This window comes from Thunnus thynnus, chromosome 13 (assembly GCF_963924715.1).
Source record: "Thunnus thynnus chromosome 13, fThuThy2.1, whole genome shotgun sequence".
Lineage (NCBI taxonomy): Eukaryota > Metazoa > Chordata > Actinopteri > Scombriformes > Scombridae > Thunnus > Thunnus thynnus.
The window spans coordinates 27,265,342-27,284,900 of record NC_089529.1 but is presented as its reverse complement, the minus strand read 5'-3'; the positions used below and the strand labels follow the sequence as shown (position 1 = coordinate 27,284,900).

The window sequence follows — 19,559 nt, the reverse complement described above, 5'->3', positions numbered from 1 at the left end:
GCTCAAGGGACTGAAAATCAGGATATCTCAGCCTCAGTTGCATCAATTTTTTCTTTTTAAAAATTGTCCCTCACAGGTCCCCTAACTCTCCTAACTACTCCTTCAAAGCCGTGTTGTTGCAGTTGTAGCTTTCAACCACTAGATGTCACCACAGATTCTCCTTTTGAATGGAGGTCAGTCAGCATGTGTGGTGTGTTTTACCCTCCTGGAGACTGTTCACAGAGAGTTGCCCCACACTTTTAAAACGTTTCCTCCACCAAGCATTTAAATATATTACAAGATTTTGTTGAGATGGCACTTTTTCACCGGGCTGAATTGTTATTTTTTAAGCCAAACTTTTTTTTTTTTTTTTTTTAATGCTATCACTAACTCTTTTCAAAAAACTTTTAGTGGAGCCTACTGGAGGTGATTGAGCCAATGAAAGAGTTAGGTTAAGAGTCATTCAAGAGTCAATAAAATGTTTGCATGATTAATCAACACAGAATGATTAGAAATGATTGATTATTATAATTATTTTTATGTATAGGATTTAAAAAGCATACAAGTCTTCTGACCTTCTGACTATTTTAATGCTCTGAATATAGTAAGAGGGGACATTGAATAACGTGACATCCATTTTAAATGAACATTCAACTTCAATCTTAGAAATGTGCAAAGAAATTAAAGTTATAAATCTGAATTTGAAAAAAGTTCCCTGGAAATAATTAGAATTGTGCAGAAATTGTGAAAAAAAAGCCATATGTTCGGATTAAATTTTTTTAAAAAAAGACAAAAACAATCTTTATTAACTGCTTCTAAAATTATTATTAAATTATGTGAGTCTTCTTAGATTAATTTCAGAACTATTTTTCCTTTTCCATTGATTATAACCGCTATTCTCCCCAAAAAACATGTAAAACAAAACGTCTTTTTTTTAAAAAAAAAAAAAAAAAAAAAAAAAAAAACGAAGACGTCGCCTGATTTCTGGACAATAATATCTGTTTAATAAGACGTTGATTTCCTGTTGAAGAAAGACATTTACACAAGCAAAAACACCTTCACTACGGCTGGAGTGTCTTAAAATAATTCATTTATTTACGGAACTATATATAACTTCACATCTATACACTTCTATCAACATTTCGCACAGTAATAAACATTTTTTATCCCTTTTTTTTTTCCTTTTTGTGTTTTACATGTGGGAGTGAAAGCTGTGCGTTAACTGAACATTCGGTGTCTTCTCAAACGGACAGTGACAATTTTGAGGTAGATTCAGTATATTTAATTCATTTTTCTACAAGAAACATCAACAACAGCCTGAAGAGTTTACAGTCAGGGCTCCATCTGAGTTTGTTGTAAGATATCTGACAAAGAATACTGGATTAATAAGAGTTTAAATATTCTGACTGCGCCAAAATCCATCAGGCGGAAACTGTGTGACATTAACATTACTAACATTTGTTTCCCCCAAAAAACGTGTTTCTTCTGGTCTCGGCTTCCCACCAGCTCACAGAAATGATTACTGAATCTAGTTCGTATATTTGTTTTATTTCCTATTTTTCCCAGCAATTTTTTTTTTTTTACAAAACATGATATTAAATTACAAAGACATAAGCAATCCAGAAATACAAATCCCAAATTACCAGGCTATAAATGAAGCTTCTTGTCATTTATAACTTGATATGTTGCTTAATTGATTCATGTTTTAAAATTACAATATTATCTTTAATTAAATTTAACATGATGTGATGCTTATTTTATGTTTCGTTAAGTTTTTGCAGTTGAAAATGTGCAAATTGATAGAAGATAATAAACACTTCCGAGCCTGAGTGATAAAATAAAACATAGTATCACTATTTCTGCATCAAACGTTTCTCTTTATGATAATCTAATGTCACTTCTGTGTTTAACCGGAGCTGTTTCTCAACGCAGTCACGACTTCAAAGAATTGAGCGTCATAACTGCTTTGTGATTGGATTAAAATATATCAATCCATACCTGTCACGTCCAGGTAACTCACACTCAAAAACCCACACTGAAAATAAATACTTAAATATGTTGTAGCTACCGCCTGCATGACTGTGATTTGGCATCATATCGAAATAATTCCGCGCCAAAAAAAAGAGAGAAGAAAGCACAGTTTTAGAAGATAAAAATTCAGTTAATATAATAAAAAAATCATTGTATCTTTGCCCTTTCTTCTCACTCTACATGTGCTCCACTTATTATGTGTCATAATTATTTATTTTCAGCGCCATTATAAGTGGAAAACGCAGCAGATAAACCCATTTTTTAGGGGAGACAGATGTTTTCTTGACACCATGGCAACATCTGCAGTAATGGAGGGGTGGAAACATCAAAAAAAGAAAAAAAAAACACCACAAATATCAAACACATAGAGCCAGATGTGTGTGTGTGTGTGTGTGTGTGTGTGTGTGTGTGTGTGTGTGTGTGTGTGTGTGGAGTTAGAAACCACATCAGGAGGAAAGGAGCTCAACAAGTGTTCATGTTGGTGTTTTCCTCAGCCGCGCGTTCACTGTGTTTACATGTTGTCCTTTCATTCTCTCTTTTTTTGCGCATCATTGCACGTGCACAGCGGTGTGCGCACGTTCAATCAGTCAGTGGCCTTTTGAATCCAGAGTCTGTGAGAAAGTTTTTTGGTTTTTGTTGTTGTTTTTTTTTTTGGCTGGCAGGGGGTCGAAGGTTTGGGGGGGGGGGGGGGGGGGTGAGGAGAGGAGGGTCACTGGTTGAGCTCCAGAGCCCAGACCTGCTGCGGCCAACCGGTCCGGCCTTTCACCTTCTTCTCGGCTCCTAAAGACTCTGGCAGGCCGTCAGTCTGTAAGAGGAGGGAGACCAAAACACCAAAAAACACCACATCATAATCATCATCATCATCATCATCATCATCATTATCAGCAGAGGAGGCTGAAACACACGGACATAAACCTCAGTTTGCTCAGCTCAGCTTAGTGAGAGGACCTGGACTTTAAAATAGTGTCACTGCATCTTTTCCTGGGATATTATTACTACGAGTGTATTCGTCTGTATAGTCTGAGAGTCTGATTACACGGGAAGGTCCTGGGAACATGTGGCGCATGCTGGTTTTCGTCACTCTACAGCCATAATGCGAAAATTTGGGGGCCTCGACGCAATCAGGGCCATGACATCACAGGCTTTCATTTAGTGAAAGTAAGTGAAACCATGACCAAAACATAACAAACAAACAAAATAATTCACCAAATATTAAACACAATATAGCCTATGTTACATATTGTCATATAAAATATAATTGTAGCTATATTTTAAAACTTAAACTAGGTTTTACACGTGGTGCTAACTTCAGTGTTGACTAAAACAGCATTTTTTTGGTGAATTTAAGAGTGAACACGAGACCTTTATAGGTGTTGTGTATTGTGTATTACACTAAGCATAAACGTTATGAACCTCTATAGTGTGTGAAGTGATGTTTCAAAGTGAAAAAAATAATACTAATAACTGATGAAAGCTAGTTGTCATTACGGTAATCAGTAGCTGGAGATATTTTAAGCATGCAAAGTTTTACTGATACAAAACAAACATATCAATAACGTGACTGAGTGAACTCGGTGTGTATAAAGATATAAAGGGTCTAAATATTATCTGGATCATAACATAACTGTTAAAGGCCATATTTTTTTAAATAAAGTGCTGTTTTTCAGGGGGAACTGTGAGAGTCCCACCATGAATTGTCGTTACTGTGGACTATAACTGACATAAAATACCATTAAATATAACAGACTGACTATTAAACCTCAGATCTATCAGCTAAAAATATATTTTAACCACATTTTGATGGGAGTTGTTGTCATAATTCACATGGGTTATTTACAGACTGAAAGCAAGTAAAACTGGAAATTATGTTTCATATTTACGCTTTATATTTAAACGTAAACTATAATTAATGTTGCTGCAGTTTGATAAATCACACCAAATGGTTTAAGGCCGCCTTATAATATAATCTTTCCGTTCCAACTTAGTTCCCAGGCCTCTAGTTAATTTTAGAGTGACTCAAACTTAAATGAATGAGCTGCTGAATTATAGAAAACTATTTTACTCATGAAGCAACAGGAGGCTCCTACAGACAGTCTGAACTTACCAGATCCCGTTTCCTTTTCAGATCTCGGCTTTCAAATTTCTTAATTTCGGCCTTAAAGCCTTCTGTCTCCCCGGAGTCTTTGGCCAGGACGTCCATCAGGTAGGCGATGTAACTGGTCGCCAGGCGTAACGTTTTAATTTTAGACAGTTTTGTGTCTGCGGGGACGTTGGGGATGCACTCCCGCAACTCGGCGAAAGCTGTGTTGATGCTCTCCGTCCTCCGGCGCTCCTTTTTCGGCCCCGACGCTCTCCTCTTCCCCATCCCCACTTGAAGGCTCTCCAGCCGGGCATCGTGCGTCGCTCCAGGCGCGAGGTCCACGGCCGGGTAGGGCGCTTGGATCTGGAAGTCCGGGGGCACCTCGCCGTGGTTCACCACCCAGCTCTGGAAGTACGGCGCATCCTGATGACATCGCTGGACGAACGGGAAGGGTTCGTGCATCAGGTGGTGGTGATGCTGGTAGCCCCCGATGAGGTTCATGTTGAGCGGGATAGCAAATACGGTAGTTGGGGTGTTTTCCGTCGCCCTCTGTCTCGCTCTGCTGCTGCCCCAAAACGGTCTCTGCTCGGGGATCTACAGCCAACAGAACTCATTCAAGACTTAAGCATGTATTCCCTTGAATGCGTTAACGACTCAAGCAAAAACGTAGCCACCAACTTTTACATCGTTGTCAGTCTGGAAGTAACTTCAGCCGAGGTGAAACAGGCCGGAAAAAAGTTTATAATTCCAGAAAACAAATCTCGGTGATCTGTTGAGCTCCACTTTCTTTCTTTCTTGCGATCGTTTCCCGAAGAGGCTGCTCTGATTTGCCCAAGAAATTTGACCCCGGTGAAGGTGTGAGGCCCCCAGGTTTATATGATTTGGATGTCAGCGTGGAAAGGAAGCAGCCAATAGAGGAGAGCGCCTGGATGGGAGGAGAGTCTGGAGAGGTTCGCAATAACATGCGCCATGGTGCCACAATCTCACAGCACTACACAAGGAGCAACAATCTGCTTGTTGGAATTGGTTGCTGGCTACGCAGACGAGCACATATGAGAAAAAAAAGTTGTTCAGCTCTCTCAGGTTTTGTAAAAATAAGGGTTTTGTCAGTTAGAATGTCCTCATTAGTTTTGGAGAGGTTTACGCACAGCATTTACGCACCCTCTGTTAGACTAGGCCTGCTGATAAGATGTGATTTATCTGTGTAATTCAGTGGAAAAATAATTATTCTGTGTTATTTCATTTACAAACTCGTGTTGTATCATGTCTGGGATGAACACAGCAGGGATTTAAAATCAGGAACATCGTTTGATTCTGAAGATGCGCACATGAAATTCAAAGAGAAAGATAAAAAAGATAAAATGTCTTCAGCTTTAACTGACAATTCAAATATTTTTTTAATCCACATACATTATAGGACATCTTATATATTGAGATTAAGCCCCCCCTGGCTTTAAAATCTTCACTTTTCAGGGGATTAGTTGTCTCTTTTGGCATAAAACAAATTTATTTTCAAAGAATGACGATAATGGAGGCCAACATGTTGTTCCTATTAAAATATTTCATTTTTATCTCGTTAAATCTTCATCATACTTCAATATGCTGCCACATGCCATTATTTAACTCCAGAAATATTAAATTATTTGTCAGATTCAACCTGTTATTTTCTGTCTCCTGAGGTCAGTGCTTGTTTTCTACGATTTTTCATATTTTCTTAAAAGCGTAATGGTCTTTTTTTGTGCGTCAAATGACCGCATTTAGACATTATCAGAGTGGATAGGCCTGAGGAGATTTTATCCACCTCTCCCTTTCCAGTAATAACATGAGGTATATTTCAGAGCGCTTTGAGAAGACGAAAAGTTTGATGAATTATCTGATACTTTTGGGACAGACACAGTCTGTGCCCTGTTGTCATACCTCAGCAGTATAAGGAACTCCCAGGCCTGTAGCGCCTCTTTATCTCCGAATTAATTCCCCACAGCTCCTCACACACTAAACACACCATCTTATCTCTATCGCCTAAAAACATTATCCCATTACATTACATGACCTTGACGCTATTTAGAAACCATTTACGGCCGCGTCTTATCTAAATACAGCCATAAATCAAGAGGTGTCACCCTCCAGAAGGGTTACATGTATTCCATAAAAGCTCTCCTGGCCTGCTCACTGTTTACAGCACGGCGGTTTGCAGCATATTTCACCGTCCCCCCGTGTTACAATAAATAATCATCAGTCACAACTTTATGTCCCTTATTTTACACGGATGTACAGAAGTATGCGGGGAAATATTCCAAAGATATTCTTATATGCGCATAAAGTGCTGCGTGTAGTTTTAAACATCTTGTAATACGTTGTTCTTTTTTAATTCATTTACTACATCTATAATATTTCATATGGGTTTCTTATGATATTACTTAAATATTCCCTTAATATTCAACAAATAAAATCCGTTACACTTTGCTGTAGTTATTTCTTACAATCTTCTATGCCAGTCTAGTCTACACTGTCTATGTTTGAATGTAAATATAAAGTACATGGTTGTAAATTATGTGCTATTAATTATAGTTTATTTCCACTATCAGAGATCAAAACTGCGTTCATCTGACCTGAAGTTATGAGTTATTTTGCAGATTTAGATTCAGATCTCACATCCAAACATATCGATCAGCTCATAAAATTCTGTTTGTTGTTGTGCTGCAGTGTAAACTACCCAACAGTACAACACTTAAACACCTCACTGGACACCACTAATGCTAATGCACTAAATACTGCTTTCACTTGAATGTGTCATTAATTTAACACTCTGAGGGGAGCCATTCTTCATAATGAGCACTTTTACTTTTTGATGCTGAAATCCACAAGCAGGACTTTTAGTTCAGTAAAAAAAATGTTGCTGCTTATATTTGTAATGGAGCATTTTGTAATGAACTGTTATTATAATAGTCTTTTATTGATGGTCTTTATTTGATTAGGACTTTTAAAAGTGCTGCACAGAGGAACTGAACAAAAATAAAAAGCCCAAATTAAAAAAAAAATAACAGAAATGATGAGACACAGAAAGGCCAAATAGTGCAGAAATGTGTTTTGGTGGAGATGTATTAAACATCTCTACTTCTTAAAGGAGATGATCTGAAAATGTCTGGGTTACATATAGTATTTCTACAACATCCATTAAGTGATGTACAGTTTGTCTGTGGTGCTTTAACAGCTTTTGGTTTTATTAATCTTATCAGTGCTCATTCTCTGGTATAATTTTCCTATAAAACACCATAATGAAGTGATTTTTATAAGACTGGAAACCAAATGTGCAAAACTGTAATATAGTACTAAATGTTTTAAATTTTATTTATTTATTTACCAGGGACAGTGCACGTGAAACCACATTCCAGTTTCCACATCAATGTAAATGTAAATTTTCATCTGTAGTCCCTGGACGGGTTAAACCAAATTAGTGACCTAGTGTCATCAATACAATGCTTCAACAAGTGCTACAATACAATACAATACATACATAGATTACAGAGGTAACAGAGATATATAATAACAATGAAAGTATGAAATGTAATGCCAGAAATGAGTTAGTATGATTACACGTGATTGCAAGTTTGGTTTGCTTTAAGCCATATCTTAAGTTTATGTTTAAAGGTCATGCAATTAGTGCTGTCTCTTAAATCAATATGCAGGCTGTTCTAGTAGTGGGTGGCTCTGACTGAGAAGACCGTTTGCCTAAACATGCTACATCTGTATTGTACAACACAATCCTATCTGGTAGTTGCCCTCGTTGCCCTGCTGTTACTATCCTTCTGCATTATGAAGTGGTTCAGTGGGGGGAGGTGCAAGCTCATGTAAGATCTTCAAGTTGAGGCAAGCATCTGCAAAATCTAAATTAAATAAATTGTACTTTTGCGCTACAGCGTATGGCAACGGTGATAGCTATTGGCCTTCCGGTCAAGTGTTTTTAGTGTCTGTTTGTAAAAGGACTCAACGGTTTTAGAGTTGTCATGCTTGCTTGTGACCAGCTTGTGAGTCAGTATGTTATGTGAGAGAAGATCATAGCATGCATTAAGAGGTTGGCTGCATCTATTGTTAGGTATGAGTCTTATAAGTCTAAAATTAGCCGGGTTGAATTTGATAGCAGTGGCCACCTTTTTATAACACGACTGGTTTGAATCTCGAATGATTGCAAGGTATTTAAAATCAAAAAAATCACCTTGAGCTTTTCTCCTTTAACAAACACATCAGGTCGGTGAGTCTCTGCGAGTTTCTGTGAGAAAAACATGCAAAAAGTTTTGTTTATGTTTATGTAAAAAAGAATTGCTTAATCAATCAGATAGGAGCTAATAAGACAGGAGGACAAATCTGAGAAAACCCCAGTAGATCTACAATCAATCAAACTTTTTATATAATAAACCTCATACAGGTTATTGCAGTTTAAGGTGCTTTACAGGTGACTGACAACAACTTCAACACAAGAATAACTGCACAAAGCATTATACTTTTTATTTTTTTTACATATTTTTATGCAAAAGCTGGTGCTGCTTATGAGCAGAATGAAGGTACATCCTCCTCTCTGTCCTGTTTGCCACTCACATGTTACCTCCGCTGTCAGCATGAAAAACACCATGCAGCCTCCAGAAAGAAAACCTGACACTGTTGATTAAGACGTCCACTACACAGAGATGAAATACAATACTGGTCATACTCCCACCACCCCCCCTCTCTTACTCTTTTTCTCCATCTTTCTCCTTTTCTGTATCACTTTCTCCTCTCCTTCTAATTTCCTTTTTTTTTTTTTTTTTTTTTTTTTAAATCTGTCTCTATTCTTTGTCTCAATGCATCACTTCCCCCCCAAAACCTTTAACCAGAACCTTTCCTCTTTTTGATCTCCTTTTCCCCCCTTTTTTTCTCTTTACTTGATATCGCTGGAGGTGCTGAAGGACTTGGGCAGCGGTAATAGTCTCTTCATATTTTGCTTTCAACCCCAATAGACTTCAGTCATCTCTCTCTCTCGCTCTCTCTCTCTTCTTGCTGCTTTGCCAGGGGAAACATCCAAAATAGGTCATAAGGAGCCATCTTGGCCGTGTTATGAATTCTCTTCATAATTGTTTGTGTCATCATGTAGATTTTTCAATAGACACTGCTTCCCTCCTCTTCAGAGTGCTTACCCTCAACTCTACATTTCCAAACAAATATTCCCCCTGATTCAAAGCCGAGCACGCTCTGCATGGAAAACGCTGCGGAGCACGCTCAGCTCTTAGTGTTTATCATACAGGGGGCTCTTACAGTATCTCCACCTCTGGCGTGCATCGACGGCGACACGCAAAGCTAATTAAACCCAATGGGTACAATTAGACATCATTCTGGGAAATGTGGGCAAACTGGGTCATGTCGTGACAGTTTGAGAGTCCCTCAGAGGCCCAACGTCCTCATGGGAGAAGAAAGTCCCTCCTTAGTGACCGAGTTTCCAAATGTAGCACAAATTTTAACTGAACTTTGCAGAACACTCGAAAAACAAAAATGTGAATTAATGCGCGTCTCCATCCATTTCAAGGCCATTGGCGATGCTAATTCTCCAGTCCGGGGCAGGGATGTATTTTAGGAACTGGATACCGGACTTAAAGATGGCGCCTATTTACTTGATTGAAAACTACTCACCTGGCACATGAGCCAAAGACGTTTTTTAGTTTCTGTGTAGTGTGACCGACTGAATATGCGCAGAAATGTTTTTCTAAACAAGTCCTCCAAATTAAATGACCAAACAGGTCTTTTGACCTCCCAGTGTTTCCCTAGGTTGACTGCTTGGGGGTGGGGGCGAAACTTGGAAGAGACTCAGCAGCCAGATGTTTCTCTGTTCTCTGTTTAGTTCTGGTTGATATTGACACTAAAATGAAAATAGCTGGTCCACCTTAAAGGTCAGTCCACCGTCAGTGAGCTTGTTCAGGCTAGGCTAACCCATTATCGCTAACATCGGGGCTAACCCTCTTCATTCTTCCAGTGATTGGGGAAACAACAGACGAGATTTTTCTCGGTCTTGAGAAGCTGTAGCATTTATTAACTGACACACTGTAGTCTGTACTGTACATTTACTGCCAGAATGACAACACACTGCTAATCTTTTTCTCTGCTCCGCTCGCATTCACCGTCACTTTTCTGCCGCTTGTTCTCTTACGCTCACTCAACCACACACTCGCTACACACACACATTACGCACTGCTCTATTCCTTAAAGCAGCTGTGCTACTCTTATAGCTGTACCTTTCATGTAGAAGTCATTCGAAGAATGAGGAGAAGATTTTGAGGATTCTGGGATTTGATGCACTAGTCGATGTCTTACACATTTCCATGATAACTGGGGTGTTATCGTGCTTGCACAGTGTGAGAGTGAAAATCATTAGTAGCCCATTGATATTAAAAATTGCGTGAAATTTTAGCAGCAGTGCTCATAATTCTGCAGCATGAATATAGGGGAAACTCTGCACACCAGAATGACACATAGGAGCGTTGGTGTCCCTATTGGCAGTAATTGACAGGACAGCATCTTCTGTCCGTGCTTTCCAAAACTATTACAGATCACAGTTTAAAAATGATGATGTGTTATAAAGTGACAGCGCTGTGGTTAAGGGCTGGTTAGGTTTAGGCACAAAAAACACTTGGTTAGGGTTAGGGAAAGATCATGGTTTCTCAATCCAACCGGTCAAGGCAGATGGCCGCCCACCTAAAGCCCGGTCCTGCTTGAGGTTTCTTCCTGTTAAAGGGGAGTTTTTACCTTGCCGCTGTTGCCAAGTGCTTGCTCATGGGGGAATTGCTGACATGCTCTGTGTGAAAAGTGCCCTGAGATGACTTTTGTTGTGATTTGGCGCTATATATATAAAATTGAATTGACTTGAATAGTTTGAGTTAAAATGATCGCTTTGTTAAGGTTAGAGAAACACGTAGTGTGGGTTAAAGTTAGGTGACTTTTGTCATCATGGCAACAATAATAACCGCGGGGGTTAAGGTTAGGGGATGATCGTAGTTACGCTCTTTAAAAAACTGTCCCAACTCGAGGTTGGAAACGGAAAATGAGCAGCGGCTTCCTGTTGCAAAGTCCCCTGTTTGGGTTAAGTCATCCGCCCAACCCGCCACCAAAAAGGAAATTTGTCAACTTATATAGACGTCATCTGAACTACACCACCTCTCTGTCATAATTTCTACGGCCGCTAAATGGCATCTGCCACTTAAACGTAACTATAGGTCATTTTTGGATGACTGACATTACAACCTATTGACTGATTATATTGTTTTTCTTGGGAGGACAGTCTTGTTTTTCTCGCTGGTCCACCCACGTGTTCTTGCTCAGACTAGACTTCACATTGAGATTACACCACAGACTTTAAAGGATGTGGCTAGCGAGCCATTTCTAAAGCTAACATGACTATAATCTTTCGTGGCAAAGGAACATGTCATATGACACCCAACTGTGCGGCTCATCGACATGTTTTTAATAGTCTTTGGACAACAATGGAGGTAATAAGATATATCAACTGTGGATACACACACAATACTTGTAACTAGATCAGTTCATTTTTGGTTTGGCTTTGCTCATGAGATTTGTTGACACTAAGAAAAATGTTGAAAATTGCCAGCCATTATGCTTTAAAACCACTTTTCTATTTCCTGGGAAAGTTTTACAAATATAAAGCCTTCATCGATTAAAAACTCATTATACAAAGAGAAACAATTGGCTTTGTCTGCAGTCGGAGGTGTCCCATCAACAGTTCCTCAGCTGAGTGTAAAAACTTCTTTTGTGATTAAATTTCCTGTGTTTCCTCTTCATGCACAAATTGAAAATTGAAAATTCTCATAAAAAAAACAAACAAAAAATTCTCATAAAAACAGGTGGATGGAAACACACTCAGTGTCCTTTTGTGGGCCCGGCTAAAGCGAAGTAAGATACAGTAAAAAACATGCTAAAATTACCATTTTTGCTTTATTCTAATTGAGGTCATATTGATATCAGATCTCGTCAAGCTAACACAGCACAGTTGGAAAAAATCTAATCAGAAATTGAGATGATAGGATCAATCCTTGGAAAAGCAGCTCACCCTCACCCACATCTGACTTCAAGAGAAATTTAAACTCTCAAACGGCACCGACTGGAGTTTTGCTGGTTGTGAAACTCAGTAAACCACACATGTGCAGTCCTCATTCACACATTCCTAGAATTAAAGGTTTGGTTCACCCAAATTACAAAAACAACAAATATATTTCTACATTTCTGTCTAGTGGTATGTAACCATGCAAACATAGTTTGGGTTTTATGTTCCCATGTTCTGACTTATCTGTCACTGATATTTTTGCCTCCACCACAATTTAATGTAGGTAAGTAAAGCACTGAAAAAAGGGCACATAAAACATTCAACTGAGTCTGGATAAATGAAAGAAGACACTGTTAACAGTTTTTATAGCAACTATTTTCCCCAATGAAAACTGTCAACTGTAGATTACACAGTTCAAATAGGGCATTGTCCCTGGAAAGAGACGTTTTGTTGTAAAGTGGTGATTTTTTTAATGCTGTGAGCACATATATTATACATTTTAATATAAATTTACAATATACCATGAAGCAAAGTGAGAAGTGAGTGAATCAGGTCTGTTTGGGTGAACCAGCCCTTTAAAATTACCCTCAGGAAATAAGTTTTTAATTACTTTGCACCTTAAATAAAAGGTATAAATAAATGAAATAACCTTCAGAATTCTTTCATTTTTAATGTTTGTATATTTATATAACTTTCAGCTGCAATATTGTGTTTTATCATGTAAAAATTACTTGTTTACATTTTTTTTTTCTGGATCCGTCTGTAAAATTGGCTTTAATCAATCAATCAATCACTGACAGGCTCTCATATTCAAGCTAATATCCCTCTGCAGAAGTCTGCTCCTCTGATGTTAATAAGCTCTTGAGCTCTTATGCAGCTGATGATGTTAAAATAATGCAATAAACACTGATTTTTTTTCCTTCATGAGCCATGTCTGTTTTTTGCAAATGTGTTTTGGTGAAATATGATCTAACTGCTCTTGATGTCATATAGACGGCTCACATCCAGCGATCAGCTTGATGGACAGTATTAGATGCCAAACACTAACTAGAATACGTATAATATGATGTGGTTAGTGAGAAAAAACTGCTCAGACATCAGTATTTTGTCCATTTTTGGTAAATAATTCTGGTTAAGGCTCATGTAAGTTATTGTGGTTTAAGGCAGAATAATGTTTTAGTGGTTTGGATTAGTTTTTAATTAAAAAAAAAAAATCTTAAGTTTCATGCACAGATGTTTTCTTTGACTCTCCTCAAGCTCAGATTAAAGACACTTAAATGATTGTCACTGGGGAGCTTTACCAGACCATTTACTTTTACTACAGCCACTCCACAACTGTTTTTTTCCAGTTGTCTCTCACTTTCTAGTCCCTCTCATTATCTCCACACAGGAAATTCTCCAGTGGAAAAAGTCTCCTCAATGGCAGAAGCTGCTCTCTTCTGCTCATCTCTGTCCATTGATAAGTAATTATCGTCTCCGTTGAACGTCTGCTCTCTGGTCTCTTTGGTCATCTGTGTCTCAAAGCTCCAGAAATTGTCCTCTAACTCCCGTAATTCTGCCCGTCCTCAGCCAATAAAGATAAGAGCAGGACGGCTGGAATGTGGAGCGGAAAGGTGACAGTGACGGGCTGAAGGGACGTAAACTCACATAAACACTTTCTGTAACTACCTTTTACCCTTTTTTTGTTTGTTTGTCAAGTCATTTGTGCACTGTATTTAACCAGTGGTGAAATAAGTACATTTACTCAATAATTACACCTAAAGACATATTTGAGGTACTTCACTTATTTTAATTTCTTACCACTTTGTACTTGTACTCCGCTACAGTTCAGAGGCAAATATTGTACTTTTTACTACATTTATTTGCCAGTTATAGTTACTACTTACAAATTAAAATTTAATGCATGATAAGCTTATAAAATATGATCAATAATCTACCCAACAGTATTTAAAATACTTAAAACAAGCTCTACATTGACAAACAACTGCAGTAAAATCCTACTCACAGGCCTTTTTCCAGCATTACAATACTTTTACTTTAAGTGTATTTTGCTAATGATACTTGCATACTTTCACTTCAAGTAGCATTTTTGATACAGGACTTTTACTTTGGAGTATTTTTATTGTATGGTATTGCTACTTTTACTTGAGTAAACAATCTGAATAGTTCCTCCACCACTGATTTTAACAGTAATGATCGGGAATGTTTTATATAAATTAATGTCAGTTGTACTTAGACTGTTATATCTCAACCTATAAACAGTTCATGGTAGCTTGTCAAGTCATTTTTATATCACAAATTACAAATTTATCTCAGGGGGCTTTACAGTTTGTACAGCAATATAACATCCTCTGTCCTTAGACTCTCAATTCAAATGAGGAAAAACTCCCCAAAAACCCACTAACAGGGGAAAAAATGCAGCAACAGAGGAGGGATCACTATTTGCCAGGTCTTTCCTGGGAAGAAAATGTCCTTTACTGCACAGAAAGTGTCTTACTTTGTCAGCAGCGGCAGAAAGAAAAGAATCAAATACTTAAATAGCATCAACAGAAAATCAAAGAGAAAAGACAACATGCTGTTTGACTGACAGGTGATTTTTGGGAAAGTGACGCTGAGAAACAAAGTTCACACATAAACAAGCAACGTCATCACATAGGGCTGCAACTAACAAATATTTTCATTATCAATGAATCTGCTGATATTTTTTTAAAATTAGTCAATCAGTCGTACATCTGAATTTCCTAATGAAAATCCTTATATTTGAGGAACTGGAACCGGAGAATGTTTGATGTTTTGTTTTGTTTTGTTCTGTTTTTTTTAATTTTCTGACAATCAACAAATTCATTAACGGACTAATTGTTTCAGCTCTACAAAAATAGATCTCCATTCTTACCATGTCAAGAAGAAACATTAATGGTCTGATTGATGTTTTGGCCTTATGGTCACCAATCAGGATTATACTGTTTCATTTTTTACTGTAATGAGTCAGAATTTGCCTATTTTTTACACATATTATTAGTCAACTAATTAGTAAAATGTCTAATTATTAAGTCATATGTCAAGTCAAAGTGCCAGTTACAGTTCAAATGTGAGGATTTGCTTGCTTTACTATGAATAACAATATACAAAATATCTCCAATTTAAATCCTTTTTGGGTTTTTGTATATTTGTTCAAAGAAAATAACTGAAGAATTTTAACTTTAACTTGACTTGTGAGCACAAAGAGGAAAATAAGGAGCATTTGTTCATTGCTAATAAAAGAATAATTCATTGAAATAAATAATAATAGACGATGAATAATGAAAAGATTAATGAAAGTAATGCTGCAACTATTGATTGTTTTCATTTAATCTGTGTATTATTCTCTTGTTTAATTGATTAGTTGTGTGGTCTATAGACCAAAGGTCAGAAAATGTTGACAAAACAGATCACTGTTTCCCAAAAGCACAAAACGCAACATAAAGACTGTTTAGTCCCGACCAACAGTCCACAACACAAAGATATTCAGTTTACTGTCACAGAGGACTAAAGAAACCTGAAAATATTCACATTTAAGAAGCTGGAACCAGATCATTTTTGCATTTTTTTCTTAAGAAATTACTTAAAATAGTCCATCAGTTATCAAAATAGTTGACAGTGATCTGTTGTTGCAGATGATTATTTATAAAGTATGAGTTGCTCCAGCAGAGCACATGTCGGTTACATGCTGCACTTATCCACGCTGGCCCTTATTTTATACTTACACTGATCAGAACCATTAAACCAAGCCTCCCCCTCCAGACACACATGCACACACGCGCACACACACACACACACACGCACACGCACACACACACACTTACACGCACACACACACACATCCAGGTCCTGAGCTCTGGGCTTGTGGACCACCGGCAGGTCGGCTCTAATGATTTCACAGCAGCAGATTTAACAGAGGGTGGCTGCTCTGTGTCAGACGACCCCAGAGGGTTTAGAGAGGCTGACAGTCAAAATATCAGCATAAAAGCTTGACCCTGAGAAATCTAGAGGTGGAGACGGTTCAGGGACCAACTTCTCTGAAAGCATTTTAACACTTAAGAGGCTGCAGTACTCCACTGACTATTTAACAGAGTGGGAAATCAGTTTCATAGCATGAATGAGTTCCTGTCAGACGAACAGCATCGTGTGATGAATTTAAACTCTGAGACAGTGAGTTTTATGTAGTTTAATGAGCTTATATGAACACACGTATGTGCAGATTTTTAAACCATGGACATTGTTATTAATCAATATTTTTCCCCTTTCAAGTTTAATTTAATATTCCTGATCTTATTGACTTATTTGTTTGGTTAAATCTTACTGTTTTAGTTGCTCATTTTCAATGTTAAATCAGTTTCTTTCCTACTGAATTCCAAGAACGTCTTTTTTTATCTTATATTTTAATATATTTTATATTTTAATATTTTCGACAGTTGCAGAACGAGGTCAGTTGAATTATTGTAAGGGCCTTTGGATAAACATTACCATCAAATGACTGATGTTTTTTTTTTCATTAATTTATATGAAAGACTTAATTAGCATCCAGACGATGCTAATTTAATACAATATCTCAATGTTCTCATTCTTACAAAATGTTGAAACCCACATGTTTATTTAAATTCTACTGTATATCCCAAAGTTTGCAAAGATGTGCATAAAATTATGAGCAAATCATCTGCAGTATTTGTTGATGCAGCCATAAAAACACTAAATATTTCTCACGGTAAAAAAAAACATCATGTATTAAAGTACACAAAAAGCTGATAAAGAACATACATGCTGATCTCGTCATACAATTATGGAAACATTTTTTGGGATTTCTCAATAACAAAGTACCCTGGTTTTGGAGAAGATCGTCTCTCTTAATGTTCCCTCACATAGTCTACATGTCTGAAATAAAGTGAATTCAACTAAATAAAATAAAGGAGGATTTATGAGGAAACTAAGTGTCCTCACGGTTATTAAGCTCATAAAGTAGGACATCTTTTAATCCTTTAATCATCATAAAAATATAAAGAAATGCATCAGACGGAGCTGTTGTGTGTAATAACACTGTAGTGGTGTTGAGGTCATTGTGCTTGCTAACATAATTGCCCCACAGGCTCTTAATGGCAGAGACAGCTAGTTAAAGTCCCTGCTTGTCCATTCATACTCCGCTCTCTCCACGTCGTTCTCCCACTCATTAAAAACAGTGAATGGGCCACAGATGTGGAGTCGCCCATTAGTTTCACCTGGACGGAGCTTTGGGAGAGGTGAGGCTAGGAAGTGAAGTTAAACACTAGGGTGAGGGTTTCGTTTCCCCAACGGGGCCACCCAAGCTAAAAAATGTCTGCTGTAAGGCTGGTTGGAGACGTGTTGGTCCACTGACAGATGTGATGTTACCTGCTGCACGGTATAGAGACAAGAGAGCTCAAGATGCCCTCAAAGACAGGCTTGAGGGAATTTTTACAACACACTAAAATAATTACTCGAATCTGGAGCATCCGCTGGTTCTGTTTCCAAAGTCTTGCATCAATCTTTGGCTGACAAACTGATCCTCTAAACCTGGTTCTGCTTACAGGATCAATATGAAGAGCATCGTCTTCAGTCCTAATCCTCAGCGGAGGTTATTCATTGTTTTAACAGGTTTTTTGGCCAAAGAACCACAAATCCTTAAAGAAAGTAGTTACTGGATGTTGGTAAAGTCATTTTATCCATACCAAAGTTTATACACTATACAGCCCTCCCGTCCAAATACCTCTTTTGGTCTGGGTCTGTTTTTCGTGGTTTGTTCCTCCGACTTTGTGGCAACAGTTTGTGTTTGAACCTTTCTTTTTTCAACGTGACAATGCCCCCCCCTGCACAAAGCCAGCTCTGTAAAGAAATGTTTTTCCCAAATTGGTGTGAAAGAACTGGACTGGCACAGAGTCCTGACCCCCACCTCATCCAAAACCTTTGGTATGAGTTGAACGCCGACCGTGAGCCAGGCCTTTATTTCCCTACATCGGTGTTGGACCTCGCTAATGCTGTCGTGGCTGAAAAGCAGCAAATCTCTGCAGCCAGGATCTAAAATCTGATGGAAAGCCTGAAACCAGAAGAGCGGAGGCTGTTATAGCAGCAGACTAATGCTCGTGGCTGTAATGTCCGGGTGTCCACATACCTTTAGGCATGTGATGTATATTGAAGGAAGACACAAAATCACAATACGTCTTAAAGATACACTACCAGATTTTGTTTTAAATAGTCCCATACACCCATACAACTGAATGCCAAAACATCTTTGAACCTCACTGCTGAACCTGCATTAATCATTCAACATTTTTGATATCAATCAAATGAGTCTCTGTAATGCTGAAAGGTTATTCATAGTGACACACTCACAAAGAATTATCTCCAACTTACTACGTCAGCTTTTTGGAACTTTTTAGCTTCTTATTGCTTTTACGGCACATTTACTGTTTGGTTCAGTCTTAGCACTCTCATCAATCTTGTTTCCAGGCAGCTGTTTTCAGCCCAAAAAAGGCTTTGATAAACCCACTGTGCTCTACCTGCCAGGCATCAAACAGCAATCAGACAAACTTAGCTGGTGAAGAAAACATTTTGCAGCTAAAGAGACAGGTTTCTTCCTCCAAAGATGATGGAAACCAAACTAGTAGTAAAGGGTGAGTGAATATTGGACTTTCGATTATCAGGTGAACACAAACACGATTCATGCCTGATACGTAAACTAATACATTAACCTTATAAGCCAGTGACATGGCTCTGGATGTGTTCCTGCCCCCTAGTGGCCAAAAAGGGATTCAAACAGCTTTAACATTTTGAAAATCAACACGGTTTACAGTCATGGATTTAGTTCTTTTTCATAATAAAGAAGTATGAATCTTCTGTAAGATCAAGTGAGAATATTGAATATTGATTATTTACTAATGACTCCATTAGAGAGTGTAGCTTTAAAGCATCCATAATCAGTATTTTTAAACTAATGAATCAAATGGCAGGGTAATGTTTTGGCCGTGGCTCGTAGTGATGAACCTATAGAGAATTATCAGCGACTCTGCGGCTCCCCTTGGCCTTTACAGAGTTTTATAGCGAGTGTCAGCTCATTGTTTAGCTGTGTAGCTCCAAATGTTCTGTTTTGGTTCACTCTCAGTGCTCACATAGCATCGTTTTTGGCCAGACAAATATTTAGCTGATGCGTTTAGCGGCTAAATAGCCAGATATTTTCCTTCAGGAGTTGGATGATAACGTTGCTCCGTAACTGCTGGATGTGGAAAATAAGCAACTGTTTGCTAACAAGTTCAACATATCAACTTCATTGGTGGTGATATGTCAGTGTTGTGTTCACAACTTGTTTCTGCTGCCCCATTTAAATAGGATTTAAGAGAGTTAAAT

The 19,559-nt window shown here is 38.0% G+C and overlaps 1 protein-coding gene across 1 annotated transcript; it reads right to left on the bottom strand.

The window, feature by feature from the left end:
* Positions 1 to 1,052: 1,052 nt before the first annotated feature.
* LOC137196067 (heart- and neural crest derivatives-expressed protein 1-like) lies at positions 1,053 to 4,952 on the bottom strand. The gene is made up of 2 exons (XM_067608867.1): positions 4,115 to 4,952; positions 1,053 to 2,815 (listed from the first exon to the last, which is right to left on the bottom strand). Exons 1-2 carry the CDS (start codon positions 4,589 to 4,591, stop codon positions 2,720 to 2,722), a joined length of 573 nt encoding a protein of 190 aa, XP_067464968.1. The 5' UTR covers positions 4,592 to 4,952; the 3' UTR covers positions 1,053 to 2,719.
* Between the last annotated feature and the right edge of the window lie 14,607 nt (positions 4,953 to 19,559).

Coding starts and splice junctions, on each gene's coding strand:
- LOC137196067 (XM_067608867.1), bottom strand. CDS start 4,591: ATGAACCTCATCGGGGGCTACCAGCATCACCACCACCTGATGCACGAA. Junction 2,816..4,114: donor TGAAAAGGAAACGGGATCTG/GTAAGTTCAGAC, acceptor CTCCTCTTACAG/ACTGACGGCCTGCCAGAGTC.